The sequence below is a fragment of the Ahaetulla prasina genome, chromosome 7 (assembly GCF_028640845.1).
Source record: "Ahaetulla prasina isolate Xishuangbanna chromosome 7, ASM2864084v1, whole genome shotgun sequence".
NCBI lineage: Eukaryota > Metazoa > Chordata > Lepidosauria > Squamata > Colubridae > Ahaetulla > Ahaetulla prasina.
This window is the reverse complement of record NC_080545.1, coordinates 29,043,555-29,069,224: the sequence shown is the minus strand read 5'-3', so window position 1 is coordinate 29,069,224 and position 25,670 is coordinate 29,043,555. Positions and strand designations below refer to the sequence as shown.

General features: G+C 36.9%; 1 protein-coding gene across 1 annotated transcript in view; it reads right to left on the bottom strand.

Moving 5' to 3' along the window:
- Positions 1–543: 543 nt before the first annotated feature.
- TSPAN12 (tetraspanin 12) overlaps positions 544–25,670 on the bottom strand; it is a 98,515-nt gene continuing 73,388 nt past the window's right edge. Inside the window, exons 5-7 of the mRNA XM_058191039.1 lie at positions 17,147–17,254; positions 13,390–13,533; positions 544–4,424 (exon numbers count right to left, since the gene is read on the bottom strand). Coding sequence (XP_058047022.1) covers positions 4,119–4,424; positions 13,390–13,533; positions 17,147–17,254 — 558 coding nt within the window. The 3' untranslated portion in view covers positions 544–4,118. The remainder of the gene's footprint in view (positions 4,425–13,389; positions 13,534–17,146; positions 17,255–25,670) is intronic.

Here is a 25,670-nt window from a genome sequence, read left to right as displayed (position 1 = left end):
TATATATGTATATGTATATGTATATGTATATATGTATGTATGTATGTATGTATGTATATATATATGTATGTATGTATGTATATATGTGTATGTGTGTGTGTATATATAGAGACTTCGTCGAAACGTTGCCAAGACATTTCCAATTTTACAAGGGAGAAAACCCATATATATATATATATGTCTTTGGTTGTTCGGGTTTTCTCCCTTGTAATTGAAATACTCGACAATCTCATTCGTCATCTTCAGGCTTCAGCTTCGTGCTTCTGGGAGCGAAGCTGAAGCCTGAAGATGACGAATGAGACTTCGTCGAAACGTTGCCAAGACATTTCCAATTTTACACGGGAGAAAACCCGAACAACCAAAGACCTACATACCATAACCTTGGAACATCAAGACCAAATTCTGTTCAGGGCAATCAAAATAATTGATAATTTACACAAAACTACTTTGAAGCACGAGAGGGCACAATTGTTCTATGATCCTGAGAAAAAACATTGAAGCTTTAAAGAATTACAGGAAAATATATTCGTATCTCCACATACTCCAAAACATAATTTAAAGAATCAGATCTAAAACATTGCATAGCTCTATGGGATATACAGCACACTTGCATTCTATTTTTATGAACCTAACAATACTTAAATGGAAACTTTCTGCTCAGTATAGTCCTTATGCATAATCTACACTTACACCTATTTGCATTTTTCAGTAGGTGCAATGAAACTATATTAGTATGGCCAAACAGGAAAGAGCAAATTGGAGCCGTCTCCAAACTCTTATCAACTTTCTCCTTGACTGCTCTTTATAAGCAAAGTGAAAATGTCTTTAGATGGCATGTTGGCCTGACTAGTCATCTTTGATTTCAGCAATCTCAGCATGGCAGGCTGTGATTCTTGGGGTCTGTAAGAATTTCAAAAAGGCAGAATCCACTCAGCTACCTGACTAAGAAAACAAACCTCTTTTACTTAAAGACTAGCAAAGCAGTGTCCAAAAATAAGCTACAAATAACTCTACATTCATAATAAATCTCTGGTTAGAAGAAAAAAATCTAACAGCTAAATCCCATTAAAAGTCAAAAGGAAATTTGAGGACAATTCTTTTAATGAATCAATGAATGAACAGCACAATATAAAATATATGACAGTAATGGCTTTACTGCTGATCACATTAGGCTTTGTTTTCTTTGCCCAAAATGAAGTCCAGGGCAAGCTGTGACTATTTAAAAATCACAAGAGTACAAACTTCCATTTATCCCTGGCACTTTCATCCTTTGCTGCTACTGATGGGAATTGTGTAAGAATAAAAGAATTTCACAAGTTCAATGCATCATGCTTGAGATAAGGCACATGGTCAATAACTTAAGCGCTCGTTTCCAAACATTTGCTTCAGCCCAGGCCTTTTCTATTTTCAGCTTGCAAAGAACAATGGAGGGATATCTAATTTTGACACCCAGACTGTATCTCTCAGGAGATACAATAATTTCAACTGCCTGCTTATAAAATGCAGAACAGTAATACAACTAGCTGAAAAAAATAATTCTATAGTACATATAAAATACAGTAAGATACAGTTTTTAGAAGTCAATAAATAAGTTGTCTCATGGGAATTTAAGCCACCCCAGTATTTGACATCTATAAAGATGCTAGAATTAATTGCATAAATAAGGACAAGCTTAGATATTCCCTTAAAATTAAATTAGCAGATTTACATGGCCTATGCACAAGGAACCTAATTGGAATCAGGATATCTCTTTATAGAAAGAGGCTTTGATTTCTGCTGTGATTCAAAATTGCCTCTCATGCTTTCCATTTTAATTGCCAAAAGTTAATTTATTAAAGTTATCTATTGAACCTCGTTTTGAGCGCAAGTTGTTCAAATCAAAATATTGCATGAGCAAATAGTTTAATCTCTTTTTCTCTCCTACATCAGAATCCCAATTTGGATTGGCTCCCATGTATATTCTCTAAGTAGAAGGAAAAAAACATAGTTTTTCAAAATAACCTGTTGTTTAGCCTATTGATCAGCTAATCCATGTTGTGTATTTAGAAAATCAAAAGTGCAGATGTAAATACTGTCATGAGATCAATCTCTGGTTCGTCATTTTCCCCTTCTGCTTCTTTGCATGCTCAGCTTGTAAGGAAACCTCTGGGTTTATTAAATCACAGTTTTATTAAGTTACAATTTCCCATGATAATTAAAGTGGAAAATGTTTTTTGCATACTCTCTAGAATCTTGATTTGCAAATTAAAGTTGAAACTCTCATTTACAATTCTAATTTGCAGACTGTATTTAAATTTCAGCTTCTTTCTTGGAGACTGAAAAACTCAACAAATTATGTTATCTTTCAAGCTATGTTTAGTAGAGAAGAAGGGTAAGATGAAGATACAGATAATAGCTGTTATTTGGTTAAACTGTAACAAATCACAGTTTCTCTAAGCAGCAATATATCTGATCTGATTACAAAACTGAAATAGTACAAAAGAATATCCATACAAATTCTATACTAATAGGCATCTACTAGCCTCCCCCCATCAAATATGCAAATTCTGATGAAAATATGCAGCTGGTAGGTGATCCATAGAAAAATTCCTACAAAAGAAATGCTTCCGTGGTATTCAAATGAGCCAAATCATACATGAATATATATTTCCACAACGTTAAGTACAAAGTCTAAGCAAAGTTAAGTAAGCTTGTTCTCATTGATTTCAGTGGTTAAGTGGGTAAATCATTCTCCAAATTTCTTACTGAAAAATAAGCAGGGTAGGGGAAAAGTTGGGATACTTTTACAAGGAGCTTTTCTTTGGAAACAATATAGATGGCCTCTTTAACTTAAGTTTCAGCAAATAAACATATGAACAGAATTATCTCAAGGTGAACATTCACACACACAAACACATACACACACACAACCCACATACCTGTCACATATAACAAATACACTTAAGTATTAATATGTAATTTTTTTTCTTCAGTCCACATAATTTAATTTGAAAATTAATAAGTCATTAAAAATTAAATGATTCACATATTTCCTAAAATAAACAAAATGATGCTAAAATAAGATTATCCTCTTTACAAAAATCCAAATTTCCATATTGATAGCAATTCTATTACACATACAGGCCCTTTATTATATACATATCTATCCCTGATCTTTTAGTGGCAATTACCACCATTATTTAATAATAACAATTGTCATGGGTTCTCCTGAAGCTATTCTTTGTGTCTTTATTGTGGAACACACCAACTATTTGCTTGCTTGCAGGATATGAGACTATGATTTTTTTTTTGAAAAATCCATTAATGTTGATGATGTAATGCACAAACAAAAGAGGGAAGATCCAAAGTTTATACACATGTGTTGGGAACTGATGTGCTGTCAAGTAACTGGATTTCATGCCTGGATTTCACTGATAGCTACATTTCAAATGCAAATTATACATCTCCTGTATCAAAGGGCATTGCCATCAGTACATTCATGACCACAGTGCTACTGTGAATTATTTTTCTCACATGCAATTCCATGTGTGGATTAAACTGATAAGATTGTCGTATTTTCAGAGGTTTTTTTTTTAAAAAAGATTCTGAAACGTCCAAGTTCAAGGTTTTCTCAGCTGTGATTAACAACTGCAAGGAAGCAGATCTGAATGCAACATGTTCAATAATTGTGGCTTGCCCGTTTCCATTCCTTGAAAATGAAATGGAAAATTATATATAACTGTTGAACGCTGATTGTGTACGGCCGTCTATCATCTGTGGGGCTTTTAACACTGTACACTTCCATCCTCAATCTTAACAGAATTGTTGAAGTGAAAACTTTAAATAGGTGAGATCTCTAAAATTATTCCTGCCTATTTTTCTCACTCAATATTATGAGACTAGTGATCTACTTTCCACATGGTGCATATAATCTCATGAAAAATGGAGAATTGTCCTTATTCTGTAAAACTATTTTTAGCATTATAACTCTAACAAGTTTTATGAGAAAAGAAAAACAATTGTCCTTAAGAGAATCTTCATTCCGTGCCCTCTTTTCCATGACAGCTTAAAATGTAGTGTCCAGGATCCAAAATGATGGCTATATTCAAACTGTAGAAATCACAGACTGGCAGATTGCACTATAGTTCCTCCATTTCAAAGTGTGTGTTAAAGCTGTTTGCCATTGTGGTATGCTCAAGGATCCTTGTCAGGCTGGGTTTTAATAACTCCACAGAATGACATGACAGGTGTTGAGTGGCATCCTTCTTCAAAGACAGCATTTGGTCTGTGCGTGGATCCTGGCGGTCATAATACAGAGCCCACACCAAAGTAATTGTAAGGATCATAGCCAAAATTTGGGTAACCCCTATGGAAATTCCTAGAAATCGAAGCACCTGCAGCTGCTTAGTTCCTCTCAGGAATGTGTACATCTTTTTGTCACAACCCTGTGAAGCAAAAGAAAAAAGAAAAGAAAAGAAAATTCAGCATATCTATACTGTGCCCAGAGGTGCTTGAAATCAAAAATTCTAAGTACCTCAAATGGGGAAACTACTGTCTAATTCCGATCAACTGACTCAGTAGTGCCATAATCTACTCTACACAAAGAACAGTTTTATCAGATTCAGCTACCTACTTTATATTTATTAAAAACCTTTTCCTGGATATTACATATTAGCCTATCTAGGAAGGAAAACCTTGTGAGTTCAGATGGTTTTCCACTGAATTACACTAAAAAGGGAAAGAAAAGTATTATAAGTGAACGATTGGCCATAACAGATTTTATTTCTAGGACTATGGCAAAAGTTATTGGAATGATAAGATTGCAGGAATATGTTGCATTTTACAAGAAAAGTGCACAGGTAGTCCTGTTTAGTAACTGCCTCGGTCAGCAACAATTTGCAGTTAAATGGAGATGAAAACGTAACTTTGCAAGAATGATGCATTTATGCCCTTCACAGTGTCCGTATCTTCTTTCTCTCAATCAGTTGCTCATCATTACAGTCAGTTACTACACATTGTCCTGTGCCTGACCTGTTGTTATTTTTTTCCTCCCCCTTGCACTGTGGAGAGATTACCTAAACAAGCTATCTCTTCCTGAGCTGACACACATCCTTAAAAAATGCTAACTACAAGTTAACAAGCTCAATTCTCTGACCTTAATTAGAACTCTCTAGCCAGCTTGTACTGTTACCTGTAATGAACCAGACCATAATCAGTTTCATGCTACAGGTTTCCTGCAAACAGGCTAGGCAAACAGCTGATGCTAATGCATTCCTTTCCATGTATTCCCTATTGTGTGTCTGCTTAGTCTCTTTCTTTCCAATGAATGTAAATACAAACATCATTTCTCTTCTTGTTAATTTTCCCAGCACAAGGGTGAGCATTCCAAAGAATAGAGGAGTGGGGAGAAGGACTGTAAGATTAGCCCTTTTCATTTTGAGTCAGGTTCCAGAAACCTTCCTCTGAGATTGGCTCACCTGGCTGTTTAGAGTGATATTTGTTTGTTTACCATATTTATATAGCCATTCATCTCACTAAATGCAACTCTGGGAAGCATACAACAAACAAAACTACAGATACTGAAAAATAATTATAAAAATATTAAAAAATCATTATCAAGAAGAAAAAATATACAAAACATTTAAAATATCTTTTGAGGAGCTGTAAGGCAAAGGACCCCTTCATGGATTACTGCCTTGTCACGGCGAAGGGGCTTGCGTAGCTCAATGAAACTATGAGCTATGCTGTGCAGGGCCACCCAAGACGTTAAGTGAATTGCTGCAGTTGTTAAGTTAACACAGTTGTTAATGGAATCTGGCTTTCCCATTGGCTTTGCTTGTCAGAAGGTCCCAAAAGTGATCACATGACTCCAGGACAATGAAACCGTCATAAATATGAGCCAGTAGCCAAGTGTCTGAATTTTGATCCCATGATCATGGGGATGCTGCAATGGTCATACATTGGAAAAACAGTCACTAGTCACTTTTTTCAGTGCCATTGTAACTTCAAATGTCATTAAATGAACTGTCGTAAATTGAGGATTATCTGTAATGAGGCCTATTAACGCACTCTAAAAAATCACATAGAACATTAGCTGTGCATGGCCTTCATTGTCTATATATTAGTGTTCAGAGTATGGGACGGGAACAAAATAAACTGGAACTCTTAATATAAAAAATGTATCATTTAATAGGTATAAAGTATATGAAGAGGGCAATGATGCTGATGATTGAAATATATCAGTGAGAGAATACATATTGTTCAAAAGAACAAAAAAGAAGGAGTAGTTCCACTGTTAAAAATATCTACACCTGCTCATAAATCAATGCAAATGAATTTGGCAATACTGTTCAGAGCAGGAGTCTCCAACCTCGATCCCTTTAAGACTTGTGGACTTCAACTCCCAGAGTCCCTCAGCCAGCAAAGATCAAGGTTGGAGACCCCTGGTACATAGCATTCGTGATAAAATAAATCAAAGAACAAATAAAAGCAGTACTATTGCTAGTATTAGTATGTAATGCTCTCTACATGGGGCTTCCCTTGAGGAGCACCCGGAGGCTCCAGTTAGTCCAGAATGGGGCTGCGCGGGTGATAGAGGGAGCCACTCGTGGCTCCCATATAACACCTCTCCTGCGCAAGCTGCACTGGCTGCCTGTGGTCTTCTGGGTGCACTTCAAGGTATTGGTTACCACCTTCAAAGTGCTCCATGGCTTAGGACCGGGGTATTTACGGGACCGCCTACTGCTACCGCATGCCTCCCACTGACCGGTGCGCTCCCATAGAGAGGGCCTCCTCAGGGTGCCGTCAGCCAAACAATGTCGGCTGGCGACCCCCAGGGGGAGAGCCTTCTCTGTGGGGGCTCCTACTCTCTGGAATGAGCTTCTCCCAGGACTTCGACAACTTCCCGACCTCCGGACCTTCTGCCGCGAGCTGAAGACATATTTATTCTTCCACGCAGGACTGGTATAAAATTAGTTTTATTAGTAATTTTACAGGGGGTTTAATGAGGTTTTTATGATGTAATGTATTTTTAAATAATGGGCCAAACTGAATAAGCTTTTTAACATTGGTTTTTATATTGTATTTATTGATTGTTGTTTTTACCTGGCTGTAAACCACCCTGAGTCCTTCGGGAGAAGGGCGGTATCGAAATTAAATTATTATTATTATTATTATTATTATTATTATTATTATTATTATTATTATTATTATTATTATTATTATTATTATTATTATTAACCCTACTAAGGAAAAGCCTTTCCAAAAGAAAATGCAACTAATAAGGAAAAATAAAAGCAAAAAGAGATTTTAGTTACCCCAGAATCTGTACCAATTTTTTTTTATTTTTTATAACACCTTTTATTTTTTAAAACAAGACATGAGAAACACAAATACAAAACATATATTCCCTTTTTACAACAATTTCGTTAATGGTACTCTTCTATTATTTACATTTCCCCCCCGCAACTACGTTTCTTTAAATATATTTGTCCTTATTGTCCCATTATCCCTCTGTGCCAGTTTTAATAAATGTACAGCAATAGCAAGCTGTAGTGAGACACTTATGAGAAAAGGAACTTCTATGAATAGAAGTTCTTAAAAAGGAGATATTGAACAATCGCAAGCAATTTCAGTGAAGATCCAGGAATGAAGCAGACTACAAGCTGCCAATGTGGTTGCAGAAAAGATTTTGTGATGAAAGAGGGACAGACCCCAAGGAAGAATACATTCAGGCAGCCCAGATCTTAGATTATATGAATGCTGTAACAATTAAGGGCCTATGACAGGGGTGTCCAAAGTTTTTTGAGTGAGGGCCAAATACAGAAAAATAAGCAAAGACCCGGGCCACGAGGGGGGGGGGGGGGCTGAAATTTTTTTGTACCAGTTCTTTGGGCGTGACTTATTTTGGGGTGTGGCTTGGTGGTCATGTGACTGGTGGGCGTGGCTAACTGCTCATGTGACTGAGTGGATGTGGCTATGGGCATAGAAACTACTCAGAGGGCTAAAAAAAGTAATTTTTGACCAGTCCTCACACTTATGACCATCCTCACATTTATGCCCATTGCAGCATTTTTAACAACCATATCACTCATTTCACAACTGCTTCTCTTCACCACGGTTACAAGATAGGGTGCAAAATGTAAAGATAGTTGTAGGTGTGAGGACCAGTCAAAAGTGTGAGAACCTGTCAGAAATCACTTTTTTTTCAGTCAGTCTACTAAAAAGCAACAATATGTGGATATCATCTTCATTTAAGGGGGGAAAATGTTTCATATTCATTCATCTTGGCCAGGGGTGTCCAAACTTGGTCCCTTAAGACTTGTGGACTTCAACTCCCAGAGCCCCTCAGCCAGCAATTGTGGAATTGAAGTCCACAAGTCTTAAAGAGACCAAGTTTGGACACCCCTGATCTTGGCTTTTGTTTTGTATTTGGTATGAACTTGAAACTCCCTTCGTTATTCCCTGCCCAAGGGGTGGAGGCGCGAGGAGCCTCACCAGGCGGCCCGAGGAAGGCGAGGATAGAACTGCTGGGGTCGGGCACGGCCAGCAGCCACTTTCCCGCCACCGCCTCACCTGTTTCTCGATGGCTGTCACTGCCGCCACGCGTGTCCGACATGGGGAGGCGCGAGGAGCCTCGCCAGGCGGCCCAAGGAAGGCGAGGGTAGAACTGCTGGGGTCAGGCACGGCCAGCAGCCTCTTTCCCGCTCACCGCCTCCTCCGCCCCCTCCCTTCATTATTCCCCGCCCATGGGGAGGAGCCGCGAGCCTCGCAGCGTGAAAAGGGCCATATTAAATTATACTTTCAGAATTTGCTGCGGGCCAATAAAAACTGACCCGCAGGCCGCAGTTGGCCCGCGGGCCGTAGTTTGGACACCCCTGGCCTATGACAACATGGTCATTCTAATATTTGTGCGGAAATGTTGCTCTATTTTCCGTTTTAATTCCAAGGGCTTTTCTTGCAAATCTATATTCAATTTTGGATTCTAGCATGTAAAGGGACTTTCCATCAGTATGCTAATACAGGTAGTCCTCACTTAAAGATAGTAATTGAGGCCAGCAACTGTGTTGCTAAGCAATGCTGTTGTAAAATGCAATGTCATGTGACAATGCCAATTTATGACAGCAATCTGGCAATGCCAATTGCGTTTGTTCAGCAAATCCTATGCGGTTGTTAAGCATGACATCATCACTATTTGCAACTTCCCTATTGACTTGTTTGTTGGAAGCCAGCAGAGAAGATTGCAAATGGCAATCAAGTGATTGCCAGACGCTGTGACTGTCATAATTGTGAACCAGGTGCCCGGCTCCCAAATCACAATCGTGTGGCTGTGGGGATGTTGTGATGGCTTTAACAATGAGAATCAGTGATAAGTCTCCTTGTTGTTATAACTTCAGTCGCTCAACAAGCAATTGCTAACTAAGGACTATCTGTATCATTTTCCAATTGACTTTCTCTAGATCTACCCACAGAGATTTGATGAGAAAATCTTCTCAATTGTTACGTCTTGTCCATTCTGTTCACTTAGATTTGCCTTTGCCTTGCTGTTGTGGCCTGTCAGCCGCCCTCCGGAGGAGGAGGAGGAGGAGGAGGAGGAGGAGGAGGAGGAGGAGGAGGAGGAGGAGGAGGAGGAGGAGGAGGAGGAGGAGGAGGCGGCGGCGTGGGAGTCAAGGTCAGCATTAGTGCAACCTAGGAGCTCCAAGGGGGAAGAGGGAATGGAGCTGGCAGAGAGAGAGAGAGAGAGACAGAGGTGGAGCCTGGGCCATCCATCAGCCCTCAGATGGAGAGTCAACAGGCCCCAGGACTGGAGGTGGTTGATGAGGAAGAGAAGGAACAGCTGGGTCCAGTGCCTGATGCACGGCTGTGCACAAGGCAGACAAGGGAAGACCAGTGGAAAGCCATGGGCCGATCCTGGGGAAGGAAAAGCCAACGAGGCCCCATCCTAACTCTGGGGATAAAAGCCAAGGGGCGGAGATGAATAGGTGTTGCAGACAACTATTCACCTTCCAGATGGACAGACCTGTTAGCCTGTGAGATAAACCTTTTGCCGGGGACTGCCAGTATTCATAACAAAGGAACTTTTGAGTTCACATCAGAGGGTTTGTTATGTTTGGGCAGCTGGGTCAGAACACTTGCAAATCTTGGGACCATTCAATATTAGAGGAAAAATCCATGCTAATTCTGGATTTTTGATTGTATCTTTTTATTAGATTTCAGCAACATTCTGCTATCCTGGAAATGGGACTGGATATAACTCTTAAATAAAAATAGATGTAAGTAATCAAATATATTAGTAGAAGTCTGCTTTTGGATAAGTTTAGTATACATTGTATGTATTTTAAATGTTCAAGTCATTCACAAGTGGTTTTTTTTTTTTTACTTTGGTTAAATCTCAATGCACCTCTTCACTACAAACCTTTTAAAGCATTCAGATTTATTTTCAACTGAAGCCAATAATATTGATCAGCAAGTTCTCTACAGATTTCTAAAAGTAGACTAAATTTCAAGCGCTGGTCCAGATATTTAATAAAAACTTGCAACATTTAGAACAGTTTATCTTAAAGGCAGAGAAGGAACAAAAAGAAAACTGCATGGAATTGAATAAAAGGGTTCTAGATTTCTAATGGTGGCAAATCAAAAGTGACTACGTCTCCCACATTTTTCCTCCCTTTGGGTTTTTAGGAATCCTGGAAGCTTGTGGCAAGTGAGAATAAAATCACTTATTATGTCTCCTATAACAGCTGTCAAATTAAAAGGTTTCTAATTCATCTTCAACCTCAGACAAAATCCTGTAGTTCAGTTCTTTAGAAGATTGAAATATGAAGAAAGAGCATAAAAAGAGCAGAAGTTTAATTTGTTGAAGCAACTAGTCAATGTCTTTAGTTCATAATCTTATAATGTATACAGGTAGTCCTTGACTTATAACCTTTTGTTCAATGACCAAAGTGGCATTGAAAAAAGTGACTTGTAACACTTATGACAACTGCAGCATCCCTATAGTCACCTGATCAAAATTCAGATGCTAGGCAACTGGCTCATATTTATGATAGTTGCAGTGTCCCAGGGTCATTTTGCAACCTTCTGACAAGCAAATTCAATGAGGAATTCAATTAACAACTGTATTACTAACATGACAATTGCAGTAATTCACTTAATAACTGTGACAAGAAAAGTTGTAAATGGGGCAAAATTCATCTAACTGTCTCAGCCACAGAAATTTTGGGCTTAGTTGTGGTCATAAGTTGAAAGCTACCTGTAACTGTAATGCTAGAAATTTTTTAAAGGTTTCTAAAAAAGAATGACCAAACATATTTACATTCATTAAGGTATTGCATTGAAATTTAAATATATTTTAATGTTTTAAATTCCTTTGTAAAGATTTTTATTTTTGGCTGGATTAACAGTGACACCAACAAGAACATTCAATAATTTCCTGCTGGAAGAGGGGAATGAAAAAATATAGAGAGTCATGCCAAATTGGTCTTTAGAAAACTAATTTCTATTTCAGAAGAAAACCATATAGTTTTCATATAGAAAACTATATGAACTGGCCATGAAGCATCTGATTTGAATGTTCAAATTCACCAAAGGTAAGGCTATCAATGGCTGTGGGCCATGGTGGCAATACTATCTCCAAGTTCATAAACAGTTTGCATTTAAATACTGCTACATGGGAAAAAGACTTGTGCCTTGTTTTTGGTCTTCCTGGATCAAAACAAAATCAAGAATTTTGTTATAGTCTAAGAGAAATTTCAGTAGAAAAAAAGAACTCACTTCCTTAGAGAAAATGGCCCAGGATTGGACTTTTAATTGTTTGGCTCCTGAAGGTCACAAGAGACATGTTAGAAACATTCTTTGACATTATCAGAGTAAGAAGAAACAACTTTTATGGCCCTTTCTCTAGAAGGGATTAGAATTGGAGGGGTTAAAGCCAGTGGAGGGTTTCAAATTTTTTTACTACCGGTTCTGTGGGTGTGGCTTGGTGGACATGGCATGGCTTGGTGGGCGTGGCTTGGTGGGCATGGTAGGGGAAGGATACTGTAAAATCTCCATTCCCATCCCATTCCAGGGGAAGGATACTGCAAAATCCCCATTTCCTCCCGATCAGCTGGGACTTGGGAGGCAGAGAATAGATGGCGGCAGGGCCAGTCAGAATTTTTACTACCGGTTCTCCGAACTACTCAAAATTTCCGCTACCGGTTCTCCAGAACTAGTCAGAACCTACTGAAACCCACCTCTAGTTAAAGCTAAATTGACCCTTTTAAACCTTCCCAAACTCAATCATTTTCCTACCTTATGTGGAGGGGGGCTGGCTCTGGCTCTGAATATCCCCAAAGAAGTGCTGTGAACTGCATGTACCCCACTTCTTACAGATGCTCATCCCCGTTTTATATACACACACATACACACATTACTACTACTTCCAATACTAATACTACTACTAAAAATTCTCATTATCACGACCTTCAACTCTGTGAAACAGTGCATTACAGGAAGGCAATTTTTAAACCAAGGTACCTCAACTGGCTCAATTTCCAGAATGCATTCAAAATCTAGGGCCTGTGGGAATGAAATTTGGGGAAGCTGTGGCTGTTTCAGTGCTACTGGTTGTTTCAGTGCAACTGCTGCTGTCATATGACATTCATTTTGGCACAGTGGCACAGTGGTTAGAGTGCAGCACTGTAGGCAGTTCAAATTTCACCAGGCTCCAAGTTGAATCAGCCTTCCATCCTTCTGAGGTGGGTAAAATGAGGACCCAAATTGTTGGGGGACAATATGCTGACTCTGAAAACCGGTTAGAGAGGGCTGTAAAGCACTGTTTATATTTATTTATTTATTTATACATATTAAATAATATATATAAGTATAAGCATGAATTAAATGAATAAAATGAATACCACTAAAGGGAACATTAGTACAGGGACGGTAGACACGCTGGTGCTCTTATGCACGCCCCTTATAGTCTGTGAAGCAGTATATAAGTCTATTGCTATTTTAAACATTCTATGACAATTTCCCTATCAATTTCACAATCTCTCGCTCCCTCCCCTTCCACCAGCAGCCATTTATCTGCGAAGGGAAAAGGAAGGGAAAATTTGTGATACCCCCTGCCAGATTCCCACAAAGAAACTCAGTGGGGAAGCTTCCAAGAAGTAGGAAATCATTTCTACTCCTGCTGCTTTTATGCCCGCCCATTCTGTTTCTTGGTTTAGCTAAAGAAATACTCTGAAATAATGATGCAATGGGGTATGCGTTGTCTAGTAAAAAAATAAAGTCCAAATTCCGCTATCAATGTCCGAATGCAGCTGAAGACTTTAGAATGATGTGCTTATACTGAAGGTGGAAAGCAGCTGTGGCAAATAAAACACCCAGTTCCCAGGCTTAGAAGCAGGTTCTTGTTTAAAGTCTTACCTCCTGGTAAAGGTCACTAAGATCTTCATGGTGTGCCTGTTTAGAACATCCTGGGAATTCCCTCACACAGCAGGAATCGGGAGGCCAATCCATCTCTGTCATTTCCAGCCAATCCGTGAAATACACCACTCCACAGCATTTAAACTGCAAAAGAACCATTGTATGGTGCTTAAGGACCACAGAATGCACTGAACAATTCTGAGTTGCATTCAAGCTTGCAACTTCTCTAAAGGAAGTCTCGTTTTGAATATCAATACTCTAGAAGAAAACAAGGCCTCTTTAGAGCTATAAAGAAAAACACTTGGAATGTTGCCCAGGCCAAATATCATCTTATCCTTCCATTTGATTGAACTACCTAAAGCACTGTCTGAAGATAGATGTTTTGTAAACTTCAAGAGAGCCTAAATGAAATTCCTCTCAAAATACAAATGTGAAAATTATCATCCAAACCTCAAGGCCTTTGTTTTCCTTTGTAACTCATCTTGGTAAGCAAGGCCTCGGCTTTAAAATGGAAAAAAAAACAAAAAAACGGCATGCCTATTAGGAAATTAATGTATCCTAACTTTAAAAAATTGTTTCCCAAATAAAATTATGTGCTTTTGGTGAAATAAAAAGATAGGTACTCACTAAAGTAGAAAGCAAGTAAGTTCCAAATAATTTCAAAAGCTAAACAGTTAATGGTCAGATATAGTTAGAATAATGTTATAATGGGAAATACACCAAATTAGCTTTATTCCTAAAACTGTAAGTCAGTTTTTCTAATTAAGCCACCTAAAATTGCTTTGGGCCTGGAATGCATTTCACAAGTACGTTTCAAAAGTTAGATCTGCATATTTGGCAAGAGAATATTATTGGAATTTAGGCATAACTTACAGAAGTTTATAACAGGAAATATCTATTAATAAACTGTCACTTCTGTGCCATTAAGACTGGATCAAAGTAATTCTATTTTTCTGACAATTTAAACTTTTTCATTTTCCTAGAAAAAGTTTCTAATCCTCATGATCCTCATGACAGAATCTAGATTTCTAAATGATATATAACTGGGCAAAGGAGTAATGATCTTACTGGTTTTCTAATGTAAAATAAATTAATGAATAAAAAATAAAAAATGAGAGCATAGTTTGGTCTAGTGGTTATCAGGCTAGAAAAGACTAATTCTGCCTTAGGCATGAAAGCCAGTTGGGTGACTGTAAACCAGTCACTCTCTCTCAGCCTAACCCAATTCACAGACTTGTTGTTATGGGGAAAACTGGAGGAGAAAGGAGTGTGAGATATGTACACCATCTTAAATTATTTATAAAAAACAGTAAAGACAAGATAAATATAAATAAATTAACAACCAAACGTTTGTTTTGTTTTGAGATGGGTACTTTGAGAGACCAGAAGCTGGGATGGAAAATCTACGGGAAACCAAAATTGCCCATTCCCAGGTTTCTGAATAATAACATTTTTATGGAATCTCAAACACCCAAAACTGTGTTTGATAGAAAATCAAGACTAAATCTCAATTAAAATCCTTTGGACTGTAGAACAAGCAAATTATATGAGGAATTATATGAGGAAAAGGCTACTTTTTGTTTCTTGTCCAGCTGTCTCTAAAAAAGAGTTAAAAATCCAAAAATTTTAGATGTACAAGTTCAAAGAAAGATAGCTACATTTAGTAAGGCCAGGATATTGAAATGGGAGTACAACTATAAACTCACCTTTAAAATGGAAAAATAACTACAAATAGTCCTTGACTTATGAACATAATTGAGCCAGGAGTTATGATAGTATTACAGTCATTAAGTGGATCACCTCAGAATGATTTTATGAACAGAATTTTATTACCTTTTTTTCCTGTGAGTGTAGTGGTTGTTAAGCAAATGCGGAGGTCATTAAGCAAATCCACTTTATTTAAAGGATATTTTTGCCAGAACCTGGAAGTTAATGCTAGGAACTTGTAAAAAACATCAAAAATCAGTCATGTGACTGTGGGATGCTGCAAATGGCCAAACTGCAAGCCAGTAGACAAGCACCCAAATGCTACCATGTGACCATGGATGGGGATTATGGTCTTCAGAACTTCAAAAATCTTGTTCAGATTTCTATTCAGTACAGCGGTGGCATATACCGGTCTTCTATATTTCTGGCCCTGGCCCTCAGTTTATAATAGCATCTCTCTCTTCTATCAATTCTCATGTGTGTCCATGTAAGTGTTTTTGGCATGTCCATAGTTAGCTTTCATTTATTTACAAGATTTATCTACCAATTCAGTTCGATTTGTCAAATCAGTTCAACCCTTCAATTCAACAGGCAGCATACAAATATTAAAAGTTTAAAAAGTTTACAACAGAGCAATAATAGGTTCAACGATAATCAGAATCATTTAGTGGATGCACCAACGTTATGGTTACACCAGAGAGCTTCTCCAAAAAGATAATTTTAAACTAAGCCACTAAGGAATGTTTATTTCTTTCTTAAAATTTTCTTTAAAATTACTGCACGTTTTCTCCTGCGATTGGTGTAATAATAAGGGGCATAATTTTCTCATTTGCCCAATGAAACAGAAAAAAGCTGCCTGTAATTAGCACCCATAACAGTTTCTCACCATAAGTGCTCTCTCTGTAACAATTTCAGCACTTAGAATCCCAACACTCATTAAGGTTGCAATTCTTAAAGCAGGACACCAGAGTGCAAAGAGAATAAGGCTTCCCCCCCCCCCCCAGGAAACCAGGGTTTTTTTCAAGTCTCCCCCCCCCATCAAAAAAGACGACGCATGGCTCTGTTTTTCCTTAATAGATGCAGAGCTCTTGAAGAATGCAACTCATTAATTGCATTTATTTTCCCTTTTTAGCTGTTTCTAAAACAAATTTACCAATTCAGCCAAGAAATTTTTAAAGGCACAGAAAATGACTGACATTTAAACTCTGTCTGGTCTGTGAACAAGTATCTGGAATCGATGGCTTTTTTATGCATACTTCCATGTATTTTCTATATAATGAGTCATCCTGTTAATATTCTTCTGTGCCCTTGTTTCCATTAATGTACAAATTAGTGCTGTTCCACCATCAGTTACATGCAAGAAATAAAACTTGGACCCTATTACACAATAGCAATCTATGGAAACATTGCTTGTAATTCTCTGGAAATAATTAGGCTTTCTTCAACTTTACTCCCAGAGATTAAATTTAAACATTGAAGTTTTCAAATTCATTTTAAATCAAAGCCTTCGAAGCATATAAGATCTTTTCATCGGGAACATGTTAAGTTCTTTCCTTTCCATAATTTATGCAGATCATTCCTTTTACTATAAAAAGTAACCTTGCAATTCTGATTAAGGCGGAATACCATCAACTCCAGTACTATATGGCTCTGCTCATATGTAGAACAAAATCACAATTTTAACCATGGACAGTTGAAAGAAGCACGATAGTCGGATAAGTTGATTCCCTTCAACATACTAATTCTGGTTATAATTTTTGCCCAGCTTCAGACATACTCAAAATCAAGGCAAAATCAGTAATTTCCTTCTCCTATTGTTTATCTTTAGTTTAACTATGCGACAGTTTCCTATACAGCATGTGGACAAGAGGTGGGAGAAGATTATTCATTTATTTATTGGAATTAGTTATGCATTACTGTCCATCACATTTACAACTGTAATAGGACACATGAGGAGAAGAAAAAAATCATATCTATCTCATTTAATTTGACTACATAAAAATGCAATTTATAATTCACACACATGATTATTGACTACTTGATCACTAACCTCCCTCTGGAAGAAATTCCAAGCGTGGGTCAGCCAATGATAACGTGGTAAGCCATAATTGATCATTCTGGCTTTTAAAGTTACCATATCTGACCACTGTACAGGAACCTGAGGGAGAGAAAAAATTAAAAGAATGATCAACTGCCACAACAGGAAGCTGTAAAACATAACACATTACCAAATAAAGAAATTGCTTGTTAACTATATTCTGAAGCAATTTCCTAAGTGGAGTATCTGCAATGAGAGAACATTTCCTCTCCTCAGACCATGATCAATGAAATTAATGGAATATGTTTACATATGACTTATAACAGATTAATCTAGTGTTGTTCAAACTGTATTCACATGCAATCCTAATCCCCTTTTCAAGGCTATCTTTGTGAGAGAATTTTACAACATCATGTGTTCAGTTTTTCTGTAATAAAACTTGAAGTGTTATGCATTCCTATTCCAATAACATTTACAATGTTAACATGATTGATTACAACACCAAATACATACCAGATTCACTTATCTTCTACAGGAAATAGACCCTTCAATAAATAATACCCTCAAACACCTGGCTATCGCTCTTTTATAACAATGCAAGAATTGATAAAAGGAATAAGCCAATAAAATAATTGATTGGCTTTGATGTTATGAAATACATCAATATGTTGATGTATAGTTTCATTATGTTTATTCTATTGATTGCTTTTTTAAAAGTAAATTATACATTTTGCAACATTAATACTTCAAAAACATTCCTTTTCACATTTCCAAGTTCTGCTAACTAGGTACTAATATAGTATCTTTTTCAACTTAAATTTAAAAAGGACCAGTTTTAGATATACATCTAGGTGTTTTATTAATCATAAATCAGACATGAACCAGTAGTGTGATTAAACTGCTAAAAAGGCAAATGCTGTCTTGGGTTTCTTAACAGAGAATACAAAATCCAGATTATGGGATGTTAATAACCCACTTTACCCTATCACTTGGAATATTGTGTTTACGTTAGGCACTGTAATTCAAAAAGAACGAGGACAAATTGGAACAAGTCTAGAGGAAGACAATGAAGATGTTGAGGAGTCTGGAAGCCAACTCCTATGCTGAAAAAACATGGGTACAGAAGAAATAACTGAGGCAATATACAAAAGAAGTGCTTAAATAGCTGAAGAATTGTTGTATAGAAGAAGTAGAATTATTCTACATTGCCCATGGCAGACCCATGCCATGACATTAAGTACCATGTTGAATGGCAACCTTGGGGAAAACTGGAAACTACCTTTCAATAGTATCTGCTAGGTCACCTAAGAATATTCTGCTGCAACTACAGAGATACCTTGGTACTCAACTGCTTCGAAACTCATTTGGTTCTCAATGCATTTTGACATGAAAATATTGTCCCATACAATTATTGTATATGACTGTACATTGGATGAGCTGTTGGATATGATTGTAAAAATAAAACTTTTTTATAAAAAAAAAATATTGTCCCAGTACTCGACCTGTGTTTAGTACTCAACTTGGTGCTATAAGAAGAGGGGAACAGCTGTGGGGAACAGAGAGGAAGTCATCCATGTTGGGAAGGTCATTGCAAAAGGGATGGGGATGGCCACAGTGGGCAAACAGGAAGTTGGCCATGCTGGGAAGGTCAATGATATAGGAAAAGGGACAGACAGAAAGTTACATGGGTTACATGGTAAGTCACATGATTTGTTTGGGACTCATCCTTTTTAGTACCTATTGCACCTCCCAGAACAAATTAATGCCAAGTACCAAGGTATCACTGTACATAATTGGAAATAATTGGTTAGTTAGCAATCTTCTTGTAAACCTTCCCATTTACATACATACACTTGGAAAAAGAGGAGCTTAAACTCTCTAAGCAACACAACTAAAATTTCAGTTTCTTTCTTTTTTTTTTAAATAAAGTTTTTTTATTTTATAGACATTAAAGACAAAAGACAAGACATACAACATTAACCCATCCTACGCAGACTGCACTGGCTACCTGTGGCCTTCCGGGTGCGCTTCAAGGTTTTGGTGACCACCTTTAAAGCGCTCCATGGCATTGGGCCGGGTTATTTACGGGACCGCCTACTGCTACCGAATACCTCTCACCGACCCGTGCGCTCTCACAGAGAGGGTCTCCTCAGGGTGCCGTCAGCGAGGCAATGTCGTCTGGCGACGCCCAGGGGAAGGGCCTTCTCTGTGGGGGCTCCCACCCTCTGGAACGATCTACCCCCCGGACTTCGTCAGCTTTCGGACCTTCGGACCTTCCGCCGCGGGCTTAAAACATACTTATTTAATTGTGCAGGACTGAGTTAGATTTTAAATTTATGGGTTTTAAATTGGGTTTTATTTTTTATACTTTTTAATTAATGGGCTTTAGAATAAGTTTTTTAATTGTTTTTATATTGTATTTATATTGTATTTATCTGTTTTTAGTGCCTGTAAACCGCCCTGAGTCCCTCGGGAGATAGGGCGGTATATAAATATGATTAAATAAAATAAATAAAATAAATAAAACATATACATATCACCATTTATCTATTTCAAGGCGGTCCATTCCTATTATTTATACATATTTTAATTCTATCTTATTTTACTCTTATTCATCTATTGTTCTTTATTTCATCTACATTTTACTTTGTTGTTCAGTTTTCTTATCTTGCCTATTTTCTAACCATTCGTACCATTTGCACCAGATCTTATAGTATTCTGTTTCTTCTTTTTCCTTAATTTCTTTTGTAAGTTCGTCCATCTCAGCATATTCTAGTATTTTTTTGATTAATTCTTCCTGTTGATCGGTTTTCTTTTTTCCAGTTTTGAGCGTAAGCTATGCGTGCTGCTGTAAGAATATGGAGTATTAAGTATTGCATATCGTTTGTATGATTTTCTGTCGAGATCCCTAATAAAAATTGTTCTGGCTTTCCTTTTATTGGTTCCTGTATTATTTCCTGTAACCACTTTTTGATTTTGGCCCAGAATTGTTTTGCCACTGACCAGGTCCACCAGAGATGATAATATGTTCCGTAGTTGCTCTTACATTTCCAATACTTTGGTGAGTTGTTGGGGAATATCTTTGCTATTCTAGCTGGTGGAAGGTGCTATCTATGGAACATTTTCATCTGGTTTTCCTTGTATGCGGTCAAGATTGTCAATTTCATGTTTGTTTTCCACATCTTTTTCCACTTCTCTAATTCTATTGTATGGTTAAAATTTCTCGCCCATTTAATAATGTTATCTTTCACTATTTCCTCTTCCATTTTATACCGTAACAAGAAATTGTATGTTTTATTAATTAGTTTTTGGTCTTTCCCATATATTATTTTATCCAATTCATTTTGTTCCAATTGTATCTGCTTAGTCTTAGAGTCTTCTAAATATTTTGATCTAATTTGGAGATACGTCCACCATTCGACTTGTCTATTCAAATCCTATTCCAATTCTTGTTTCGTTTTTAATTTTCCCAATTCATTTAGCATATCCTTATTTCTAATTATTTTAGTCCCATCTATTAAATTTGGATGTGTTAGTATCTCATTGGGGGAGGCCCAAAATGGTATATTCATATAGTGTTGTTTTTTGATTTTGTTCCAAATTAATAGTAATGAATTCCTAATTATATGTCTTTTAAAATACCCATGTGTTTTGTATTTTTCACCCCACAGGAATACATGCCATCCTACCTGTAGATCATGGCCTTCTATTGTTAGGATTCTTTTGTTTCCCAGCTCCATCCATTCTTTTAACCATGTCAGGAATGCTGCTTGATAATAAATTTCCCAGTCTCGTAGGGCTACTCCTCCTCTATCCTTAGTATCCTGTAGCGTTTTCAATCTAATCCTAGGCTTTCGTCCTTGCCATATAAATTTTGAGGTCAATCTATTTAATGAATCAAAGAACCTTTTTTCTATTCTTATCGGTATAACCTGGAAGAGGAACAGGATTTTGGGCAAGATATTCATTTTTATTGCTGCTAAAATTTCAGTTTCAAGTTTAAATGAAGATCTTAGGGAATGCCTGGTCATCTACACAACACCTTTGTAACTACCAGCTGGCATCTCAGGTAAAAATGCTGCTGTTCAATAACGTAAATGTTCACACTTAGAGCTTGGTCATTGTTGATTTCGGCTGTAATGCAAATGATTGAAAGAAATTGTGAACATATAGGTACAGTCTTTCTTTGCCAGGAGCATCCTTCAAATCCAGATAATTTCCCCACATTCAATAAAAAAGTAACAGCATAGATATATACTTTCAAAGTGAAGAAAATAGCATACTGCAACAAATTGTCTGGAGATTCCAGAATAAATATAATTTTGCATGGTTTTTCTATTATCATTCTAGTTTGTATCAAGGAAATAAAAGTATTCCTGAATTTCTAAATAAGATTTATTTCCAAAAATGCCCAGGCCTAACCTTAAGCCAGCTTGTTTTTCATGTCACTCATCCGTCTCCTCCCTTGCTAATACATGGAATATACTGAATGCAAAAATGCATTCTACATGAAAAATATCATTTATCAAATAAGGAAAAATCAGTCCTTTTCTCTCCCCTCCCCCCGTCTTTTAAAAAAGTCTGATCGAATCCTAGGGCTGGAAGGGTCCTCAGAGGTCTTCTAGTCCAACCCCTTGCCCCAAAGCAGAAGTCTTTAAACCATCCCAGACAAATTTTTAATCCCTACATTAAAAAGTTCTTCTTTAGGCAGTCAGGTTTCCACTAAATTGACATAAAATTGTTACACAATATAGATTGGTTTTGGCCAGTTATCTTGTTTAGACTCAATTGTTTCACTAATAAAACTAATACTGAAAAAGTAATGTTCTTTCCAGTATTGACTTAAAGTCTCTGCTATGAATAGCAACCACTGTGAATGAAGTAGCACATCTTCCCAGTTAAAGGTAAAGGTAAAGGTTCCCCTCGCACATATGTGCTTGTCGTTCCCGACTCTAGGGGGCGGTGCCCATCTCCGTTTCAAAGCCAAAGAGCCAGCGTTGTCCAAAGGCGTCTCCATGGTCATGTGGCCATCATGACTAAATGCTGAAGGCGCACGGAATGCTGTTACCTTTCCACCAAAAGTGGTCCCTATTTTTTCTACTTGCATTTTTTACGTGCTTTCGAACTGCTAGGTTGGCAGAAGCTGGGACAAGTAACGGGAGCTCATCTCATTAGGCGGCACTAGGGATTTGAACCGCTGAACTGCAAACTTTTCGATCGACAAGCTCAACGTCTTAGCCCCTGAGCCACTACGTCCCTTCCCAGTTAGACATGTTATATTATCTCCTACAAAAAAAGTGACCAATTCAGCTTTGTTATAAGAAAACAAGGTTTTCCTGTGATGATGACAAACTGTAGTAAGGCCACCCCACCCCAGCTCTCTTCCTCCCTTATCTTTCCTCTTCTCTTTTATGTCTCATGAGAAATAGCAGAAACTTTTATTGTTTTCTGGATCTGAGGAATCATGGTCAATATTAGTAATGTAGATTACATCTGGATTTAAAAATCAGTTTGAGCCTGATTTCTTCTTTATAACAAATAATTTAATTCATACAAGAGATAAAAAGATGTAGTAGTAACTTCTAAATCAGAGATGGAGAACTTGTGGCCCTCAAGACATATCTGCATTCTATGTAAATCATTCATGATTGTTAACCATGTTGACCAAGACTGATAAAGACAAACTTCCAATATACCTGGTGCACTGTATTTTCCTGACCCATATTTAAACTATGAACCATAATCTGGAAACAAATGGCAAATGTATTTCCTGAAATGATACAATTTACTCAGTGCTTGGGTAGGAGACTTTCTGAGATTCTCAGTTATGTCTACTGACAGAAGAAATAGTAGATATGCTCACAAAATTGCAACAGGGTGTTTGGTTCAAGTTTCATTTCCCTACCTTAATAAAATACCAAATCAGTGTGTAGAAAAATAAATCAGAAAGAAACAGTTACAAATATTTTTAGATAACATTTATGTATTGCACATACATCTACATTGTCCAATGAATTCAAGTCAACTGAAGGTGTTTTGCAAAAATAAAAAAAAATCAAAGCATTAAAAATAACTGTCAAAAATCTGCAATGGTGGAATAATGAAAAGAAGGACTAGGGGAGACATGATAGCAGTGTTCCAATATCTCAGGGGTTGCCACAAAGAAGAGGGAGTCAAACTATTCTCCAAAACACCTGAGGGTAGAACAAGAAGCAATGGGTGGAAACTAATCAAGGAGAGAAGCAACTTAGAACTAAGGAGAAATTTCCTGACAGTTAGAACAATCAGTAAGTGGAACAACTTGCCTGCAGAAGTTGTGAATGCTCCAACACTGGAAATTTTTAAGAAAATGTTGGATAGCCATTTGTCTGAAATGGTGTAGGGTTTCCTGCTTCAGCAGGGGGTTGGACTAGAAGACCTCCAAGTCCCTTCTACTCTGTTGTTATGTTATGTTATGTTATGTTATGTTATGTTATGTTATGTTATGTTATGTTATGTTATGTTATGTTATGTTATGTTATGTTATGAATATAAAAACAATAACAGCATAAAAACAAAGGCAAATAAGACAGTGTATCACCAGTAATTACATACATATTTATTTAGAGTAGAATCTCCCAAACCAATATCCTGCAGATGTGGTAGATTTGGTATGATTTCTGAAAGTTTTGGTTTCACTTCATCTGAAGGATGCTAAATTGGTGACAGTTATCGGTTCAAGATAAGTATACTGAATACAGTATACTATATATACAGAACAAAGTTTGTGTAAGTAAGGTGTCAAAGACAAAACGTTGTCTTTTACAGCAGATGGAGACAATGAAGGTACTTAAGTGAAATATAATGTAAGTAGAAAGAAAAATACTAAAAAAAAGGAGGTATTTACATAAAACCATATCAATGGGAAAACACACAAAGCATGCTTGAAACAACAAATGTCAGCACAGTAAGCAGAAATAAACAAATAAAGAAAACTGCAATGTGACAGAATTTATGGAGATAAGTAGTACAAAACATTATCTCCTATTTGAATCTGCTTTTCCTTCAAATATTGAAAATTATTGAAAGGACTGAAATGATGATTAATGCTACAACTAAAGATAGAAAACAAAATAAATATGCATCATGGAAAATGCATCTGTAACATGCTCATGACAAAATGCTAAAAAAGGATCAAGCTAAGATTAAAGAAGAATGAACATTTTTAAAAAGCTTAGTGAAACACAATAAAACCAAATATTTTATCTTAGTTTTAATTTTGTCCCCTGAAGAACCTTGTACTCAAGAGGATAGAATTCCATTTGCTGAATGGATAGTTCTGCAAATTAAACTCTTTTTTCCAATCATTCAACCAAAAGTTTGCATCGATTTTTTAAATATACTTCATTTGATTTAAATGAAAATTTGAATCCAGATGCAATGACAGACCAGATCTACTAACATTACTGTTAATAATTTATATCACTTGAAATTGCTCATACAGGTATACAAAAAAAAAACATCCTTAGCTTATAAAGTAACAACAATCAGTAATAGAAACACCTATCCTAATATCGGACAATATAAGAGTGGAAATATAGGCATTAACCATAATATCTGTTTTCAAAAGACAGGTAATAATATTTTAATAATAATAATATTTTAATTTGTATACCGCCCTTCTCCCGAAGAGCTCAGGGCGGTGCACAGCCAAAATAAAATACAAAAAGAATAGCACATACAATACTAAGAACAACCCCTTAAAAAACTTATTCAATTGGCCAAAATTTAAAATACAATAACAGCCTATAAAATTTACAAAAATTTAAAACCCATAAAAGCAAATTAAAATTTTAAAATCAAGCTAGATTTTACAATACAATCAAGGTAAGGTAAAAAAGCTAAAGAAATCCCTGCAGATTTTACTCCACTAGTCATTGCTGACTATAGGGGGCGGTACTCAATTCCATCTCAAGGTCATTGAGCCAGAACTGTCCAAAGACATTTCCATGGTCATGTGGCCAGCATGACACCATGTGACACGTCACATGTTCAAAAAGATAGGATGGTCCCAAAACTATTATTCTGCATATACAAGTAACTTGAGTTGTAAAAGGATCAGGATCAAAATCAGCCAAATTTTCCTTGAAGAAATAGTCTATGCCTTCTACAAGATGTTATCACCACAAAGCCCTTTTCCAGACCATCACATTTGAGTCATTGAATCTGACTGAATCATGTTCCACAGCTGAACTACCAGTACCTTCAACAAGGATCACGTACCTTATTTTTAATTTACATGAAAGCTGGGACATGATCAGTGAAGTAAAGACAAGGATAGAGAAAGCTCGAAAAGCATTCTTCAAAATGAAAAAGGTCTTCTGCAGTCACAACATAAGCCTAACACTGAAAATTAGGCTTGTCAGATGTTACATCTTTTCTGTCAGAGAGTTGGCCTCTGACAGAAAACCACTAGAAGAAACCAGAAGCGTTTGAAATATGGATTTACAGATAGGTGTTCTGTATAAGCTAGGTTAACAAAATCACAAATGAGGAG